We start from the raw sequence: 19,175 nt of genomic DNA, 5'->3' as shown, positions 1-19,175 counted from the left end.
GTTAATGCAATGATGTCTTTGCTTCACCAAATCAGTCTGATGTACGATTGGGACATAATTTAGTGTGATTAAAGGGTTGTAAAGGGACACATTCCAGATAGGAATTCAGCATGCCAAATACAAATGTGGTTTCAATGGCCAGTATTTGGATCTCACTGACATTGAGATGATACAAATGCAGCCAGCAATGCAGTTTTCCAAAACACTACATTAGCAAAACTAATAGAAGAGCTAATAGCTGATTGAAATTCCTGCCACATTGATTGGAATAGAGTTCAGCTTGAACTACAAATTCACAAGGTATTGAAGATTAGATTAGATGATACTCCACAGAATCAAATAAATCTACAACAGGATGAATCTATTTTACTGGTTATATTAGCAATGTTTTTGATTTGAATACAAGTAGGCATACATTTTTTATTTGATGTTGCATACAGCCTGTTCATAAAGTAAGTAAACAAAAAATTCTGAATGAAGAGTTGTTGCCTTTCAATAGACGGACCACTGAGTGGAAGCTGGAGACATATGGCTGAAGAATCTTTCTAGTGAAAAATGAGATCAAGGTGGCAAATATCCTTTTGTTCATAATGATTTGGTGCAGTTCATGTAAAAAGACAATGGCTGTTTAGTATTAATGCCATGATGACTTTACTTCACCAATTCAGTCTGACGTACAATTGGGACATCATTTAGCGTGATTAAGGGTGGTAAAGGGACACATTCCAGATAGGAATTCAGCATGCCAAATACAAATGTGTTTTCAATGGCCAGCAGTTGGACCTCACTAACAACAGCATGATACAAATGCAACTGGCAATGCAGTTTTCCAGTTATGAAATTCTAAATTGCAAGGTCTAAAATGTTCCGATCCGTTCCAACAGGTAGATGATCTGTTACTTTCTCATACACTACACACATGGTTAATCTCATAATCGCAGTTAGTCAGCAGTTGACATCAGTTATGAAGATTGTAACATTATGACACTAATCCAAATGCCATTGCTTGTCCAAGATTATAAAACTGGGTATGTGGAGAAGGTAAAACTGGAATGACTATTGCCAGAAATAAAACAAAAACAAGTGTAAAAGTAGGAGTTTCTCTAGCAGCTACTAAAATCTTTGGATGTGACCACAAACCTGGTTTCAGATTCTATTTTATCAATATGATCTTCAATTATTAATTATGGAATATTTTTGTACATTGCAAATGGGCATGTTTAATGAATTAATACTGCATAATTCTATGATTCTACATATCTTTTAAAGGCAACATTCAGAAATATTTAGCATACAACAAAGGATAACACACTGATATGTTGAAGCCGCTAACAATGACATCTGCACTCATTCTGAAAATGGAGAAGTGTATTCTTAGGGATACTCTCACAGAAGTCTTTGTAATCAGTTCTGTGCAATATTGGCTGGGCCTGGAAGAAAGACACTAATCTTCCCCCTCTTGGTTGGTGTGTGACAAACCAGAGACTGCAGTTAACTAAAGAGCCAATTGCAATCTGAATGGGCAAATATGCAAAGAAAAAGATCAGATGGTGTAGGTCTGCTAAACTACTCCAGGTGTTCTTCCCACTACACAGCCAAGTGTAGCACTGGCAGCAGCTCAGAAGCAATCAGTCTTTCCCATTATTTCAGCCACAGGAGGTGTGAGGCATGTGAGACCATGAAAGGAGAAAATGGGACAAGAGCAACAAAGCACCACATGTTTCAGTCTACGTAAATGCAGTCAATTATCCGCAGATAATAGCATCTTTGCCTTACGTGTTCATATTATTATTGTAAAATATTAATCATAAGATTGTCATTTATTTCAAGAAATTTGTGTCAGACCACAATACAACTATTTACTATAAGCTTAAGAGTACAAGACCAAAGCCTTTTTATCTTCAAATCCATTTATGATTTGGATAAACAGGTTTATCCAATTCATAAATGGAAAAAAAGTAACTATTTTTTAACAGAAAAAAAATTCTTATTGAAACTGAAGCATTTTTTTCCTGTACAGCTATTTTTACTCTCCTTCCCCCCCATTTATGTCACTTACCATCACGTGCTATGGGTCAATTTAGTGGTCTAAATGTTGAAAAAAAACATTCAATTAATAAAACTGCAGTGTAAATGGCATGAGTATCAAAGAAAGAACCTCAGAATGTAAAGTACTGAGATGGCCTGAGAGTACCTCAAAGGAGAATTCTCAGAGCAGGTCAGCACAAAGTGTTGTAACATGGTTTTCAGCTCCAAGTGCTTTTTGTGATGCTCATGCCATTTACTCTGCAGATTTCCTGTTCAATTGCTTTTTCAACCCCACTGTTGCAATTGAACCTCGACTCCAGAACTGCAGTTTGCTATTATGCCATTAATTTATTGAACCAACATTTAATGCTGTTCCGGTAAATGAAGAGGGGAGTCTATTCTGAATTGATTGATGGTTCAGTTTCACCTGGAGAATAAACCACCAACAGAAAATAATTAGAGCAAATGTCAATCACACTGGCCTATGGATCAAAAGAAAATAAACAGAATTTGAGGTTGTGAGGTAAATATAGCTCTCCACCTCCCACTATTAAATCAAGTGTACTGCTATGGCTCTTAGCATTTATTAGCTGAAGAATCCACATGCACCACCCGATCAGCGTTGAAGACAGCCTCACACAACCTCCCACTCTAAACTGAAACTGGTGCGGAGATGGTAGAAAATATAATTTCACAATTATTGTACTTGTCCTTTTAGTGACCTATGAGATCATAACCAGCTGAGGCAGCAATGAACACATTAGCCAATTGTTCAGTGAAACCAAATTGAAAATGTTTCAGTATGCACAGAACAAAAGGGGTATCCAAAACCCAGTTTTAATCCTAAACTTTAAAGAACATTTTCTATGCCAGCACTGTGAATTCTCCAAGCACCATTAAAGACACTTGTTTGTTACCATATTTTACGTTTTTTCCCTAAAGGTTTTATTTAAAATGTGTCTCTCATGTTCGATAACATCTCAAGAACACTTTACAGAGATGGGATTGAACACTGAGCAAGGGAGAGGGGGATAGTGTCCATAGGCACCAGCCCCTTCTCAAAAAGATAGAATTTGGAGACAAAAACAGAAGGGCAAGATAGAATGGTAGAGAGAAGGAGTTTCAGAGGTTAGAGGTGTAGGAGCTACCGATGGTGGCGTGGAGAGGGTAGGGATCATGCAGCAATCCCGAGTTAGCTGAGCAGAAGGTGTGGAGAGCGGTGGAGTAGGGTAGAAGATCAGAGATAAGAAGGTACCTGTGAAATCAATTCACTGGGAGTCAATGAAGACTTGCAAGGACTGGGATAATGAATGTGTTGAGTTTGGTGTGGAGAATGATGCAGGCAGTGAAGTTTTGGAAACTGCAGCTTGTAAATGATGGAGCTAGGGACACAAGTAAGGAGTGTGTTGGAAGAGTCTAAGCAGGATGTGATGAAAGCATGAATGAGAGTTTCAACTGAGGATTTTGAGAGAGGGTCAAGACCAGAAAAATAGAGATACTGGCAGGAACTGAGGAGGATGGCTTCTGTCTTATCCATACTCAGTTGAGAAAAGTGAGACACGTGAATGGAATTCTTTGGCTTCACTCCTCTGCCAATATAAAAGTGGCCAGAAAACGAAAACATGCCTATCATTAGTCAAACTAGCCAATACTTTCTGCAGTACCATCTGTCCAATGGTTCACTCACACTCACATAAAACAGGAAGATTCTTAGAGAAAGTCCTGTGCGTGAAGGGCACTACTTAAATGCAAGTAGTTGGTGTTGTATGAGTAACTGGCATACATATGTGGATCTCAGTCTAGTCTCGATAGTCTTAAGCATGGTGGGGGGGTGGTGGTTTCCACATATGTTAGACACCTGGCTGATCAAAAAGAAAAATCTTTGGAATTTGGTTGTAAATGGTATAATGAAAAATGCTACTTTTTTACATTAATGTATTTGGTATAAATGTTTTTTTAAAAATAGGAAGGTGATTTGTTGTTTTACAAATCTCCTTGCCTTGCTTCCTCTCTTCCTACCTTCAAAACCATCCTAAAATCATCTCTCGTTGACTCTGCTTTTTATCAACATCCTTAAAGCTCCTATTTTCCTGCTCTGTGCTCTCTATTATATATGTTAAATGCTCTGAGTCTGACATCCTACCTGACAGGCACTAATAGAAATGCAAGTTGCTCTTACAGAAAGCAAATTCTATAACTAGTTTGGTGTACATTTTAAATGAGAACAGACTGATGTTTGGGAATTTCAGTCACACAAATCAATGTTTATGAACCAGGAGGCTGGAGATTGATAACAACAACAACAAAATTACATTTATAGAGCGCCTTTCACGTTGGGAGGACGTCCCAAGGCGCTGCATGGTTACATGCTCAGCAAAGGGGGAAAAATCCATTTAAGCAATAAATGGATTAAATAATACACCATACATTGAGAGCAAGTGCTTCATGAAAGTTTGAAACATTGCAGGTCTGACAGACTAGTACATTTTGACGAATAAAGTAGGAGTTCCAGCAGTGGCGAGCTGGAGATGGAAGCTATTCCAGTGTAACCTGTAGATACATGTGTCGTATAAATATTAACAAGTTCTGGTTCCTCCCTACCCAGCAGCAACTCCTCATCTGCATATGATCAGGGATCTTAGTCTTCTGATTTTGGTTAATGTTTGAGTAAAAGTTTTGCTTCTTGAACAAGTCAAATTTAGGCTTGAGGAAAAAAACAGGTATCGGGGAGCTTTGGAAAATGTTTAATAGAACTTTGTACCTTTTCCCTTCAACTTTTTACACTGTGAAGAATGACCCATTTGTGCTGTCTGGTAGGTTTCTCTAATTTGGTCAAACAGAAAACTCCTCTCATTTGCTTATTGACAGCAGCTCTTCACAAGGGATTTCCTGTTATTTATCCCCATTTCGGCATTGGTGTAGGATTGAACACATAGCGGATTGTGCTGAGAAAGTAGCTACATTTCTGAAGCTGCTCAAGTGAGACTAAGTCACCTTCCATGGATGAGGAGCCATACAGACCACACTTTTAAAAAAAATCATTCAGGAATCCCTTTAACACAGAACAACAACAAAAGTGTATTTGTAAAGCACCTTTCACGTCGGGAGGACATCCTAAGGCTCTGAATAGTCAGGGATCAGAACCCGAGCGTGGGGGCACGGGGTTGGGATGAGGGTGGGCAGAGAAGTTACTGCAGCACATTTCAAATTGATTACTAGACTTCTGTAACAACCATCCACGACACACAGTACTCAAGGCCCTCCAAACTGCAAAACAAGAGACCCAAATAACACTACATTTTACCAATACTCTTATCTGACAGCCTGCCTTTCTCATACTGTTGGTCTCGTCAGATGTACCAACACAGTACACTTATATCCAGTACAAGATTCACAGCATAAACAAACTTGCATACCTCAACTTTTTCATTTTCCAAACACAAAGCTTTTGTTTTAAAAGATTGCTAAGTTGGTGGAACAAATAAATCCTGTTGCTGGGAAACCCTAAATGTAATCATTTCGACAGTATCTTTTAGTTTAAAAAAACTGAACTGGGACAAATGCGTATCAAACAGCTCCTTTACAAAACAAGCGTATCATGTAGCTTTGCATATTTTTATAATTCTGCTTTGATATTCACCACATGAAAAGTACATACATTGAACAACGATATGCGAGCTAAAGAACGACAGTTTCACTTAAAAACTGTACAGTTCAATCTTCCTCCCACTCAGGAGCTATTCAAAAGGCAATATGTGCAAAGCAAAGTACATTTAAGGATGACTGTTAAGGATAATATGTAAAACAAAATCAAACTTGAAGTATCATTTTACACTCAATAAAAAATTGAAAACATTTGAAATAATGTGTTATCACATTGCAGCATTTCAAAACATTTGGAAATGTAGTGAATGTAAAATAGGTAAAAGCAGCAGTTAATATTTGCCAGCAATGTCTTACAAACAACAAGCAGAAGAAATGACCCCTTTTTTTGTGAATTTGGTTGAATGAGGAACATTGGCAACACGAGAAAAAATATACTTGTGGAAATATACGCCCAAAAAACAATGTGGTTCCAATAATAACCATTTTCCCGAACAGATAAAAACTGCTGTCCCTTGTTGCTTGGTCCAGATCAGAAATTTGAAACCATTTAAAACATGTCTATTTCTTGTCCGATTCCCAATTCTGCTGCATTTCAGTTTCCCTTGCATTGACCTTATGTTTACACACAGACATTTGCATTCTCACCAAAAGAAATTCCTAACAACTCTGCACAACTCAGCCCAACAACATAGGATCATATGGAAACTGGCCAAAAGTGCCTGAATTCATCTGCAAAAAAATAACAGCAAGGCTTCTTTTTACAATATTGTCCCATTAATCTCCATCCACATTTTTAATGAGCATTGGTTCAACCCAGGAGATCACAAAACTAGGTTCCGCAGTCTACAATAAAAATGGCAAAGTTGTATGATATTAATGCAGCAAACACTCAACTGAAATTAACAGGATTTTAGTCGTTTCCTTTAAGTCACACAATTACTAGTTTAATATACCAAAGCAACAAAAATCAGTTGCAAACAAGGATGAATAAACAACGACAACAATATGCATTTATATAGAGCCCTTCACGCGGGATAGCGTCCCGGAGCATTTGACACCAAGCCAGAGGGAGAGGGGAGATGACTGTAAGCACGATCAAAAAGGTCTTTAGGCGGGATTTGAAGGTGGGTTGGGAAGGGGCAAGGTGGAGGTATTGACTGAGAGAGTTCCAGTGTTTTGGGGCATAGTAGCTGAAGGCACGGCCACCAATGGTGGAGGGAGGGGACAAGGACAAACAGGAGACTGGAGCCAGACGAACGGAGGCAGCAGGTGGTGGAGTAGGGTGTAAGCAGATTGGATAGGTAGGGAGGTGCATGAAGGGATTTGAAATTGAGTGAGAGGATTTTTAAATCGATTTGTTCAGTAACTGGGAGCCAGTGGAGCCTGGCAAGGATTGATCTGATGGGAGTACAGAGTTTTATGCGGGTGAGTATTGGATAAATTGAATTTGTGTATGGTGGAGCTGGGGAGACCAGCAAGGAGGGTATGCAAATAGCCCAGTTGGGAAGTGACAAAGGCGTGTACGAGGGTTTCAACTGCTTGGTTGTGAGGTACAGACAAAGGCGGGCAAAATACATGAGGTACAGATGGAGGCGGAATAAAATACATAGACTAACTAATATGAATGTGCTAGACATTGCCTCCATATCTCTGTACATTTCTTGGTCTCCTTCCTGCCCAAACCATTTTATGAATAAAATCTCCGTCACTATATTATTGCTTCAACAAAATGCAAATTAGATATAAATTTGAATGCAAGTTTATTTAAACTCTGCCTTAAAGGCATGTCCAAAGAGAGTTGGCTTGATTTAAAGAACCCACTCAACAACACAACAACAAAATTACATTTATAGAGCGCCTTGCATGTCGGGAGGATGTCTCAAAGCACTGAACCATTTCCATCAAAAAAGATAGGACTCAAAGAGATTTATTTTACTGATATGTTGTTGATTTTACAAATTGTGATACTGCGTTGATGAGGGAATCTCATCATGTCCTAATCCGGTGACATAAGTTAAAATAAAATAATCCATTCATCTGATATTAATCAGCTTTCATGTCGGGAGGACATCTCAAAGCACTTTACAGGAATTTTATTGTAAAGTTTTGTGACACTGTATTTTGTAGGCGAATTTCCATACAGCAATGTCCAGAAATAGCATAAATTGAACAAAATCTTTCATAATTATCCTTTCATTTGATATAGTGTTTTATGTTGCCGTGATATCGTAAAGCACAGGATTTTACTGTAAAATATAATGACTGTATTTATAAGTGAACATAGCAGCCAATTTGTGCACAGCAATATCCTACAAACATCGATGAAGTGAGTAACCAATTCTGTTTGGGGGATAGTTGTTGTCCAGGAAAACAGGTGATATTCCTTTCTATTTTCCATAAGATCTTTTAATGTTCTCCTTCACAGGCAGGCAGGTGGGGCATCAAGTTTAACTTCTCTGGAGAAGAGCTACATTTATCCTATTTTGTGGGCTCAGATAGGTTCAGATCAACATTTAAGCCAATCTGAACTAACAGTTTCAGATTAGAATGAATTACGAAAAGTCAAAAACTGCTCTTTTCCATTCACAAAACAAAATAACATCATGTAGCTCAACTGTCACATTTCAGTGATATAACTATGTGAGAATAAACATGGTTATTGGGTTGACAGCCACTGTAAGCATTTCAATGGCAGTGAAATATGGAGCCTAGTTCAATTTTTATTAATTGTTGCAGGCGGCATTAGATCAAACAGGGCAATTAATTTAGAATGTCTACTGCAGATTTCAATCTGGTACTGGTTGAAATTTTATTGGATTACTCAAACTAATAATAGTAGAAAGAACTGTAAAAACTAGCTGTAAAAGTGGCTTACCTTATTGTAGTCATACTTGTACTGTATTTTGAGAGTATCCATCGCTCTAATCATGGCTTGCACAGCAGTGAAGATGTTCTGATAGACCAGCTTTGTGAAGCCACGTTTGTCCTCATCAGTGTAGCCCGACCCATGGATAATTCGCATCTGTTTGATGAAAGTGCTCTTACCACTTTCTCCTGTGCCTGAGAACACACAAACCAAATCAAAGAAATGTCAACAATCGGGATCATTCTTAGCAAACTCTTCCTGGGAATTAAAGGGCAGGAAAATCGGGATTAAATAAAATTGGATGGCATACAGGTTAAAGCAAATTACTGATAAACTACATTTGCATGAAAGCAAATGCTGTCACTATTTTCCAAATGTTTAAGACTGCTCCAAGCTACTGAATGACAGACAGCAAAAATTTCTTGTACAAAATGGTGTTCACTGAGAGCTTAATAGTTTTCACTTTTCAACTATACATCAATACTGTCTTCAGTACTGTTTGGGCAGTTGCTTGATAATCCAAAGTTAACATAAAACTATTTCACTACATTATTTAAGTATGATTAAAATCAGTGTCAAAGGTATTCAAGTAATCCAAAATGAAGCACGGGGGAACAATATTTATGATTATGCTCTTGACAAATGAGTGTATGTATGTGAATTCCAGAGGAGGAACTGGCCTTTCATTGGTGATCGCCAGGCTGCAAAGGAGAGGCAGTAATACAGGCAAGTGATAAAATTAATTCATGAATAAAAAAGCCACAAATTGGACTACCCTTCTAAATGAAGCCATCGTCATCTAAAAAATTATTTTCACTGCAAAATATAGATGCTAAAAGACAAAGCACTATTTCCAGTTTTAATGATGGTGATAATAATCCGGTTTTGATCTGATTACCTTCCCATCAGGAGGATGACAGAGCACTTTATAGTATGTATTATAAAGTGTAGTGACTTTGCATTTTACGGGTGAGTGTGGCAGACATTTTGTACACATTAAGTGTACAATTTACTAAATTTTAACACTGATTTTAATCATACTTAAATAATGTAGTGAATTTACCCATGAAGTGAATAACTAATTTTACTTGAGGGATCGTTGACCAGAATACTAGGAGAAACTCCCTTCTCTTTTTGAGTAGTGGGATTTTTAATAATGATAATCCTTGCATTTGCTATAGCACCTTATCACGTCTTCGAAACATCTCAAAGCGCTTCACACAGTATACTGTAAAGTAAATTGACTGCATATTTTTGTGGCCGAAACATTGCAGCCAATTGTGTACAGCAATGTCCCAAAAACAGCCGTGGATTTAGTGACCAAATTAATATTATTTTTTGAAAGGGTTTATTACCTCTGGAAAAGGGAGACCTCAGTTTAACATCTCATCCTAAGGGTGGGATCCCCAACAATACAGTGGCCACATCCCTAGCACTGTAATGAATTATTATCCTATACTGTGAGTTCAAACCCCTGATGAAGGACTTGAATCCACAACCTTCTGACACGGAGAGTGCTACCACTGAGCCATGGTGACCCACATGCAAATGTTGCAAATCTGGGGGCTAGCACCTCATGGAGGTGTCTTATGTGTTTAAAAAATTAAGTGGAAAATACTTTAGCGTTTTTTGGAGCAAACATTTGAAGGCAATGCCACACAGTAAAGTGTTTTTTAAAAGCCTGGCATCAGATTCAAATGAGCTGGTCATTGTTTAATGAAGAACAATGGACAAGCAAGAGGGGCAAAATTGAATAGAAAAGCAACTGTGTTTTCTAACAGAAGACAATATAAATAACAATAACAAATTACATTTGTATACTGCCTTTCACTTTGGGAGGATATCCCAAAGTGCTGGAAATTATAGGAATTTTTTTTAAATGCAGGGTATAAGGTACCATGAAGAGAACACAGTTATTTCCACTCACACCAGCACTGAATGTTCACTATTGAGTCAGATCTTCTCTACAGGGAGATAATAGGACATCCAACTCAAGAGTCAGGTCTTAGCTGCGAAAACTGGAGGCTTTATACTACTAGTTGACCTTGGAGACAAAACTGTAGTGTAAAAAGTGCAATATTCAAATTATGTTGTTCTAAATAACTGATGTACTATCAGTGGTTTTGTGTGATGGCTTATTTCTTTGTAAATGAAGTATTTGAAGTTACTTGAATAGTTTTTAAAATTAAACAACAAAGAAAACAGTCAGCAGACCTCCAAAAAATTCTGTACTGATGTCCATGAACCAATTAACATCAATCTGTTTGATGAATTGATCATATGATGAAGTAGACAAAGATCTCTATTCTGCCTTTGAAAGGTAAATATACAGGAGATGATTAGGTCCATCTCCGGTCTTTAATTGGATATATGCAGAAAGCATCTTTTATTTAGTCTGGGAGCAACCATAATGTTTAAGATACTTTACAGGGTTAAAGGTAGGGATTTTCTTACAGAAATTGAGTTCTTTCAGGAACTGTTGCTCAACAGTTCTCAGCCTTTTGTCTTTACCCGAGGGACAGGATTCAGCAGGAGGAGGAGAAAAGCAGAATCTACCATTCAGTGTTGGTCAATGGAATCAGACACTTAAACGAAATCAGGAGCCACTTTTTTCTGTAATCTATTACAGATGATGTTCACCATGTGGGGGTGTTGAGCTCTCTTTAATTTGGTAACATGGTGTGAGCCAATACCAAGTTCACAGGCCTGAAATTCCTCAAGGTCTTAGGTTTAGACCTAAACCCTGACATTTTTTTAAAAAAATTTAAAAAAGCAGAATTTTTTGGAAAACTCTCAAATTCAGTCTTCATGTATTAAATTTTGGTAGTTTTTTTAAAATAAATATTGGTCGTCTTTAGCTAAATGTCTGAAAGTCCAGTGTATGGAAAGAGTACAGCTTCTGTATTGTGGCAGGAGTCCAGGTGTTTAATCAGCTTTAAGACTCAAAGCAAAAGTCTATTAAACCATGAAACCAATAATCTAAGATTACAATAATATACAAAGCAGAAGATTGCAACACATTTTTAACTGAAGGGTTGTACTTTTCAGTTAACTTTCACAATATCCTACACTCATACACAGAAACAGATTCACAAATGGCAACTCCAAGCCACATTTAGCTACTGTTGTCATTAAGCGTAAGTGTGTCAGGTTGCTGCAGGAACTACACACCCGAAGTCCTAGGTGTCAGCATAATGCCCTCTGACTTCCATTGGGAATCATTATTTACAACAGGGTGGTCCAACCTTTTTGGTATCGAAGGCTGGATTTCACATGTCAGAGATGTCCGCGGGCTGCATAAGCAATATTTTTGTTGTTCCCTTCCAGAAACATAAAGAAACATATAGACATCCCATGTTTTAAATTGTCTGACTGTATTACTTAATAATGATCATCTCAAATGGAAATGAATGCAACAATTATTTTAATGTATTAAAAGTCAAAACGCAAGATGTCAACTCAGCACATGGAGGCCCCAACAGAGAATGCTCAACAAAACCCTAATAGATCAATCCATAATTGCAAAACTAACAAAGGAACACAATAAAGATAACTGTGAATAAAGATTATTTTGAATATAATCTACATCTACATATAATCAAATTATTTTACTTAACATACATTTTCTTGACACTTGGAAGACCATTAAATGTCTCAGTGTGAACACTGTGGAAAATGTTTCTCTTGAACCAATCAAGAACTATCGCTATCAAACCTGTTGCGATGTTTGGACTTAACATGTTTCATTGTAGAAAACGTGCTTTCACAAATGTATGTGCTTGCAAACATAGAACACATCTTCAGTACAAAGTCATTTAATTTAGGAAAACAATCCTTGTTTAGAAGTTTTCGTGAATCTTATTCTTCCTTGAGAAGAACAAAGGGTCATCCTACAGTTCACACATCTCCATGTGAAGATCTTTTGGTTGCTGCTCAATCGATACCTCCATCGGATTGTTGAATAGCTGGACTTCAGACCCTCAAAATCAGTAAATCACTTTGATGACATGAGTCATCATATTACTCATTTTCACTGGTTTTCCGCAAAGGGACTCCTGGTGTTTGATGCAGTGGAAGGCAATACATTCAATTCCATTTTGTTTCAGCAAACCTACCAAACCATTTTTACAGCCAGTCATCGATTTTGCACTATCCGTCACGATGCAGGAACACTTCTGAAATCCATTGTATTTACTGACAGTTGAAGTAAGAACCTTCTAAATATCCAACCTCATTTTTAGCAGTTTTCAGAGGAATTAATTCAAGTAATTCTTCATGAACAACAACATTTTTATCAATGGTTCTGATGAAAATAGCTGACTGATATCAGTAACGTAAGTCCTCTCGTCTTGAGCTAATGAGAAGTAGTTACATTTTTCAACAATTGTCCTGAGCTGTGTATTCACATGTTCGTTCATGACACTTATTTGCCTTGCTACAATTTGGTGAGACAGTGCTACACTTTAAAAATTATTGGCTATTTTACACAACCAAATGCACAAGCCATTTTGGCTGTACAATTTTTTACCATTTCACCATCTCTAAATGATGTCCTAAACTTCACGAGCTGGAGACAGACCTCGTAAGATACAGTCAGACTTGCAGTTTCAATTGTTGCAGCTTTGGTAAAAATGTGCTTTTGCAGCTGGCTTTTCCAGTATATTTGTTGTATTTTGTCTTGTGTTGTGTGTTGTAGTGTCTTCTGATGTTGAAATCCTTCAACACATATTATTTGCAAGCAAACAAGGCACTGAGATTGTCCATTAGGGAGAGATTGAAACCTACCCAATGTGAATTCAGCCATCCAACCTGGGCTGTTTTTCACCCCCTCCCCCTTCTCCCTTCCCACATGGTTGGCTTTCCTGTGGTAAAAATCCCTTAAAAAATATAATAATAATCATTTGGTCACTCAATCCACGACTGTTTATGGGACACTGCTGTGCGCAATTGCCTGCCACGGTTCACCCACATAATACACAGTCAAGCCAAATTACAATATATTCTGTGAAGCGCTTTGAGATGCATCGATGACATGATAAGGTGCTATCTCAAATGTAAGTATTATTATTATTTTCAAGAAATAAGTAATCGATTTCCCACTTGCACTGAAATCCTCTATTTTCCACTTCTATCTTCCGTTTCCTTCAGAGACTGATATTGCTGCTGGGCCCAGATTCTCTTTGTATCTCCCAAGGTTACATGAGGCACGAGTATCATGGAACCTGACTGGGGCAGTGGAGCTGGAGGAGTCCTCCGGCTCCGTCTGTCTTTCTGTCGCTCTCCACATGGCCTCATGCTGTCACAGCGTGCAGACCAACTGCAAGAGAGACGTAGCCGGCGGGAGATAAAACTGTGAAGTCCAAAATGGTTTGCGAGCCGCATAAAATCACTGGCTGGACCTCTGGCTGCCCGAGTACCACCTATTTGACCATGCTGATTTACAACCTCACATTTTAGATTCTCCTGTCGTCAAGCTGCTTAATAAAAACTCAATTTAGGAGAGTTTGCATTCAATAATACAAGCAATTTATGTTTTCTGTTGGTCATAATGCAGAAACCCATGACCACCCAAACCTAAGAGTTTCATGCAAGCCATCTTCACATGGAAATTTCAATGTCTGAAATGAAATGGGTTCTCTCTCCCAGGAGGAAGATACGCTGCTTACCTAATTCTGGAGAGCATTTGGCACAGGTTGGCAACAGCTAAGACTTGGGCACCCCAAATTTTGCATTAGGAGTTTAACCAGCTAAACCAACATAGCTTGCCATTCATAGCACTGTCCAGCAAGCTTCCTGCTAAGACCACCAGCCTGTTAGGGCTTATGATTGCTGTGTTAACAGGAGATGAATGTGAGGAAGCCCTGCCCTAAGTAACTGATCAATCTGCTCTCTCTTCCAAGTCTTGCCATGTAGCTAAGTTGGCTGGTGTGCAGCAGCAGTGCCCTGGAGTACCTCGAGCTACCTGGCTCAGAAACTGGACTACTGAGACAGCAGAGAGTATTGACTCGATTCCCACATTCCATTGCCAAGCATGTCATGTTGGAGCCAGTTCAGCTCCAATAAGACCCTGCTTAACTCCTCCCAGGAGGATGGTGACTATTTATGTAAAATGTAGATAGTTAATTCAAGTTGGCAACCCAGTAGGCATTTATCCCCAGTGGAGATCTAAGTTCTAAAAAACAAATTCTAAAAGCCAAAGTAATCTGTGTAAAGGCACTCGATCACAAATTATCTACTACATGTCAGTGCACAAGTTTTCAGAAGGAGAGACCTAAATTCTTATGTTTTCATGATCTCTTGGTTTTGCTATTTCAGCACACAACAGTTTTTACAGTCACTACACTGCTTGTGGTGGGTAATGCAAAGCTTGTTGTGGATTTTTTTTCTCAGAACCTCTTGCCAAATTTAATACTGTTTATATCTGGTTTGTTCCAGATTGTACTAAACCAGAAGCAGTTTAGGTGATTGTTGAAATTTCATAGGTTTTAGTTTGTTATTTTTACAAATGTAATGAATTGCCCACCTGGTCAGCTCAGTCACATTATACATAGATGATTTTTTTTTAAGACTTCCCCTCTCTGTACAGTTTCTGAACATCCTGCAATTGAATTAATAGCACATTTTTAGGTCTCAGCGCAACTGCTGTTAAACTACTGCAGATATGGGTCATAGAAGTTGAGTATAAAATGGAGTTGGGGGGGAGGAGTCCATGATCCCTGATATTTTTGACTACAGTTGTTCAGATGTGATACACTATGAAGAATATCGGCTTGTACTATAACAAGTTCAACAACAAAATCATTATTGGTTGATTCCCCTTTTTCTCCATATTGTCTCTGAAATCTCCCTGGTTTCTTTTAGGAAAGGAAAAGAAGAATCCTTTCTACTTCCTGCCATTTATCACCATGACTGCTCACTTCTCAATTTCAGTGTCACAGTGAGAAGTACTAGTGTTAATTAAGAAACTAGAGTGTACTACTTTTGCAGGAGATGACTAGATAGCTCTGCACACAGAGCACTCTGTTGCTGTTCTAGAGTGTGTGCAGCAATACAAATAATACAGTAAAAAGCTTAAGAAATGAGACAGGGTGGTTTCCATTATGGGGGGCTGGTAGAATTCTTACAAATCTTGGGGGAGCTCTGCGTTGTTAGAAATGCCATCCTTCGGATGAAACATTTAAAACAGGGTTTTGTCTACTTGTTTAAGGGGATGTTAAAGAACCCACAAGACTATTTGAAAAAAAGGAAGTTTCTCCCGGTGTCTGGGCCAACAATCCTTAATTAAACTGGTGTTAACCTTCATGAATGTTTGTGGGACACTGCTGCATGCAAATTGGCTGCCATGTGTGTCTACAAATATACAATTACATTTAACATGTGATAAGATGTGACTATTATTATATTATTATTATTATCGAGCAGCATATATACGCATATCCAAAAAACATGCATATGCTTTCTCCCCTCAGGTTCCATTCAGTCAGAAATTGCCATTTGAGAATTCTGTTTGCTTGTCCACTTCATCATGAGTTGTTTAAACGACCTCCTTTCTCATACCACTCTGCATATTGGATGTGTTATTGAAATATAAAGCACTACTGTGAATTTGGAGTAGTACTGTGGATTCCCAATTAAGCTAAGTGACGGCACAAAATAGTTTTTCTGTGAAGAGTGTATAAAATACCATTTGCCAATCAATGGCACAACCACAGAGAGTTTTATATTGACTATTACTAGTTTGAACCAGTTCATGCTAGTAGCAAAAGGTTTTCTTTCGAAAAATGAATAAGATCACCAGTATACCATAATTTTATAAAAGGCAATACTACAGTAAACCATTTCCCCAATAAAAGCAGCCTTCTATTTGCAGAGAGAAAACAGACACTATAAAAGGCATTTCCTCAAGGGAAGTGGCTTCCAAAAATTCCAACTGTTTCTGGCAATTTCAATCTCCCTCCCCCCTCTCCTACACACACAAGTTCCAACAAAGCTTCTACAACTAGTTTATTTTTTGTGTAGTTTTTTAAAAAAAAATTTGGTGTGGTGGGTAGGGGTGGGGGCAAGAGAAAGGGAAAGAGGTGGAAATACAATTCCCAGAATCATATGTGAAAATGTATTGGTACATGTATGAAACAGTTTCACCATTCCTACCAGTGCCACAGAAAATCTAACTTTTTCATAATTTCTAATTTCTCAGATTAAAATGTAACCAATATTTCTTCATTCCAAACAGTCACCTCCAAAAAGTGACAGATCGTGGATAATTGGAAGCAAGGCACTCGAACAATCTGCATAACCCGCTTTCAATCAAATTTAAATAAACTGGGCTATTCTAAAGTTTAACAAAATCTCTCAGGTTCCAATTCTAAAGGTTAAAACATACATTAAACATGCAAACACGAGCAATTTTAGATCTGATCTCACTCTGATTGATACCATTAATGCCTCAGTTATACCAAAGTTTATGTGGCAATTTAAAAAAAGAGTTTCTTAAACAATCCAGCTCATGTGTTGAATTAGATACTAAAATTGAAGTATAGCACTGGTTTCAGATGGTGTAACGAGGTGCTAAATTAGATTAGATTTTCAGTTTGTTACAAAAACTACTTGAAGGAGGAGGCTTCTGATATTAATCGCTAAGGACAGTTCTAGTATTACCGCAACTGGTGAAACTTTGACAAGGTTCCTTGTGCATACCCACCCACTACTATCAGGATATTGCAACATTAAGAAGCCACAAAGGACAGTAACACTGAATGTGTTACACACAGCTTTGTCAGCACAACAGTCCCATATCCACGTGGGTGAAAACAGTTGTAATGTTTCTAAATTGAGTTTTTCAAGTGGATAATAAAATCGAATCTACTCCTTCACATTCCTCTAATGCTGAAACAATACCACATCAGCTCCTGCCATACAACTGGGTTAATAACAACAACAAGAAAATTACATTTATAGAGCGCCTTTCACGTCGTGAGGACATCCCAAAGCGCTGAACAGTCAGGTGTCGGGGCCCAAGCATGGGGGAGGGATGGTGTAGTGATGAGGGAAGGCAGACAGGTGGGAGGGAGACCAAAGGCACGATCGAAGAGAACGGTCTTGGGACCGGCCTTGAAGGAGGCAAGGGAGGAAGCGAGGCGAAGGGACTGTGGGATGGAATTCCAGAGAGGCTGAAAACACGGGAAGAGTTGGGAAGACCGATGAGGAGGGAGTTCCCGTAATCGAGCCTTGATGTGACAAATGCGTGGGTGAGGGTTTCGGCAGCCTGAAGGGTGAGGCAGTGGCGGAGTCTGGCAATATTGCGGAGGTGGTGGTAGGCAGTGCCGGTCATGGCGTGGATGTGGGGGAGAAAGGACAGTTCAGGGTCAAACAAGACACCCAGGTTCCTGACTGCCTTAATGAGGTTGAGTATGCAGCCGTGGAGGCTGATGCTGTCAGGGCCTGAGGTGCAGAGGCGCTGGCGTGAGCTAATCAGCTGGGCCTCGGTCTTGCTGACGCTGAGTTGGAGAAAGTTGTCCCTCGTCCAGGACTTGATGTCGGACAGGCAGTCGGTCAGGACACCAGTCGTCCTGGAGATGAGGGTGGAGGCAGAGAGGTAGAGTTGGGTGTCATCCGCATACATGTGGAAATTTCCCCCATATCTGCGGATGATGTCACCAAGAGAGAGCATGTAGAGGGTGACGAGGAGGGGACCAAGGACAGAGCCCTGAGGAACAGCGCATGAGACAGTGCGGGGGCTGGAGGAGAAGCCGTTTGCTGCAATAAAGTGGAAGCGGTATGAAAGGTAGGACCTGAACCTGTCAAGGACAGAACCTTCAAGGTTGAGGTGGGAAGAGAGGCGGTGGAGAAGGACTGAGTGATCCACAGTGTCAAAGGCAGTAGAGAGATAGAGGAGGACAAGGAGACAGAGGGAGCCCTGGTCGCATATGGTCAGGATGTCATTTGTGACCTTGACCAGAGCAGTTTCTGTGCTGTGAGCAGCACGGAAACCCAATTGGAGGGATTCATAGAGGGAGTGAGAGGAGAGGAAAGAGCGAAGCTGGGAGGCAACAGCTCTCTCAAGGACCTTGGATAGGAAAGGGAGGTTTGAGATGGGCCGGTAGCGAGATAGCTGTGATGAGTCAACAACAAAATAAATTAATGTGAAGCTGGCAGAAGGCGGTTTTTCACACAAAGGGTTGTTAGCACTGCCCAGATAACTACAGATACCCAATCAATTGGAATGTTTTAAATAAGAGAAATGGATACTTGGGGAGAAAGGGTATTAAGGAGTATGGAGACAGGTTGGGGAACTAGTATTAAAAGATACTTTATGATCTAATAAAATGGCATAACAGGCTTGATGGGCTGAAAAACTTCCTCCTGCTCCTATTCTTATCCTATTCTTCTGTTTTATTAAGACATTAATTGTCATACTGATAGTCATGAGTGCTGTTTGTTGCCACCATAATCTCCTTTCACCAGGAAGAAGGATAAGAAACATCAAATGTAAGTAAATGAAAAAATTCACATTCATTGCTGCTCTCTGTGGTAATGTTCTTGAAACGTTACCTGCAATATGTTTGGATTCGGTATCTCTTACACATTTTTGTTTTGGTTCTGAAATCACATTGATTTCACTGTAGACTGATCCCAGGATACCCGCATTGTCAGATCTCTTTCATCAAGTTACACC

General features: G+C 39.0%; 1 protein-coding gene across 6 annotated transcripts in view; it reads right to left on the bottom strand.

Moving 5' to 3' along the window:
- Positions 1 to 19,175, bottom strand: part of LOC103186092 (guanine nucleotide-binding protein G(q) subunit alpha) — a 116,089-nt gene that overhangs the window by 57,603 nt on the left and 39,311 nt on the right. For all 6 annotated transcript variants that reach the window (XM_042333631.1, XM_042333643.1, XM_042333640.1 and 3 more), the window contains exon 3: positions 8,510 to 8,694. In XM_042333631.1, the coding sequence (XP_042189565.1) occupies positions 8,510 to 8,694 (185 nt within the window). The remainder of the gene's footprint in view (positions 1 to 8,509; positions 8,695 to 19,175) is intronic.

The sequence above is a fragment of the Callorhinchus milii genome, unplaced genomic scaffold, assembly GCF_018977255.1.
Source record: "Callorhinchus milii isolate IMCB2004 unplaced genomic scaffold, IMCB_Cmil_1.0 Scaffold1, whole genome shotgun sequence".
In the NCBI taxonomy this organism is placed as follows: Eukaryota; Metazoa; Chordata; class Chondrichthyes; order Chimaeriformes; family Callorhinchidae; genus Callorhinchus; species Callorhinchus milii.
Note: the sequence above shows the minus strand (reverse complement) of the source record. Positions and strands in the feature narration are given on the sequence as shown.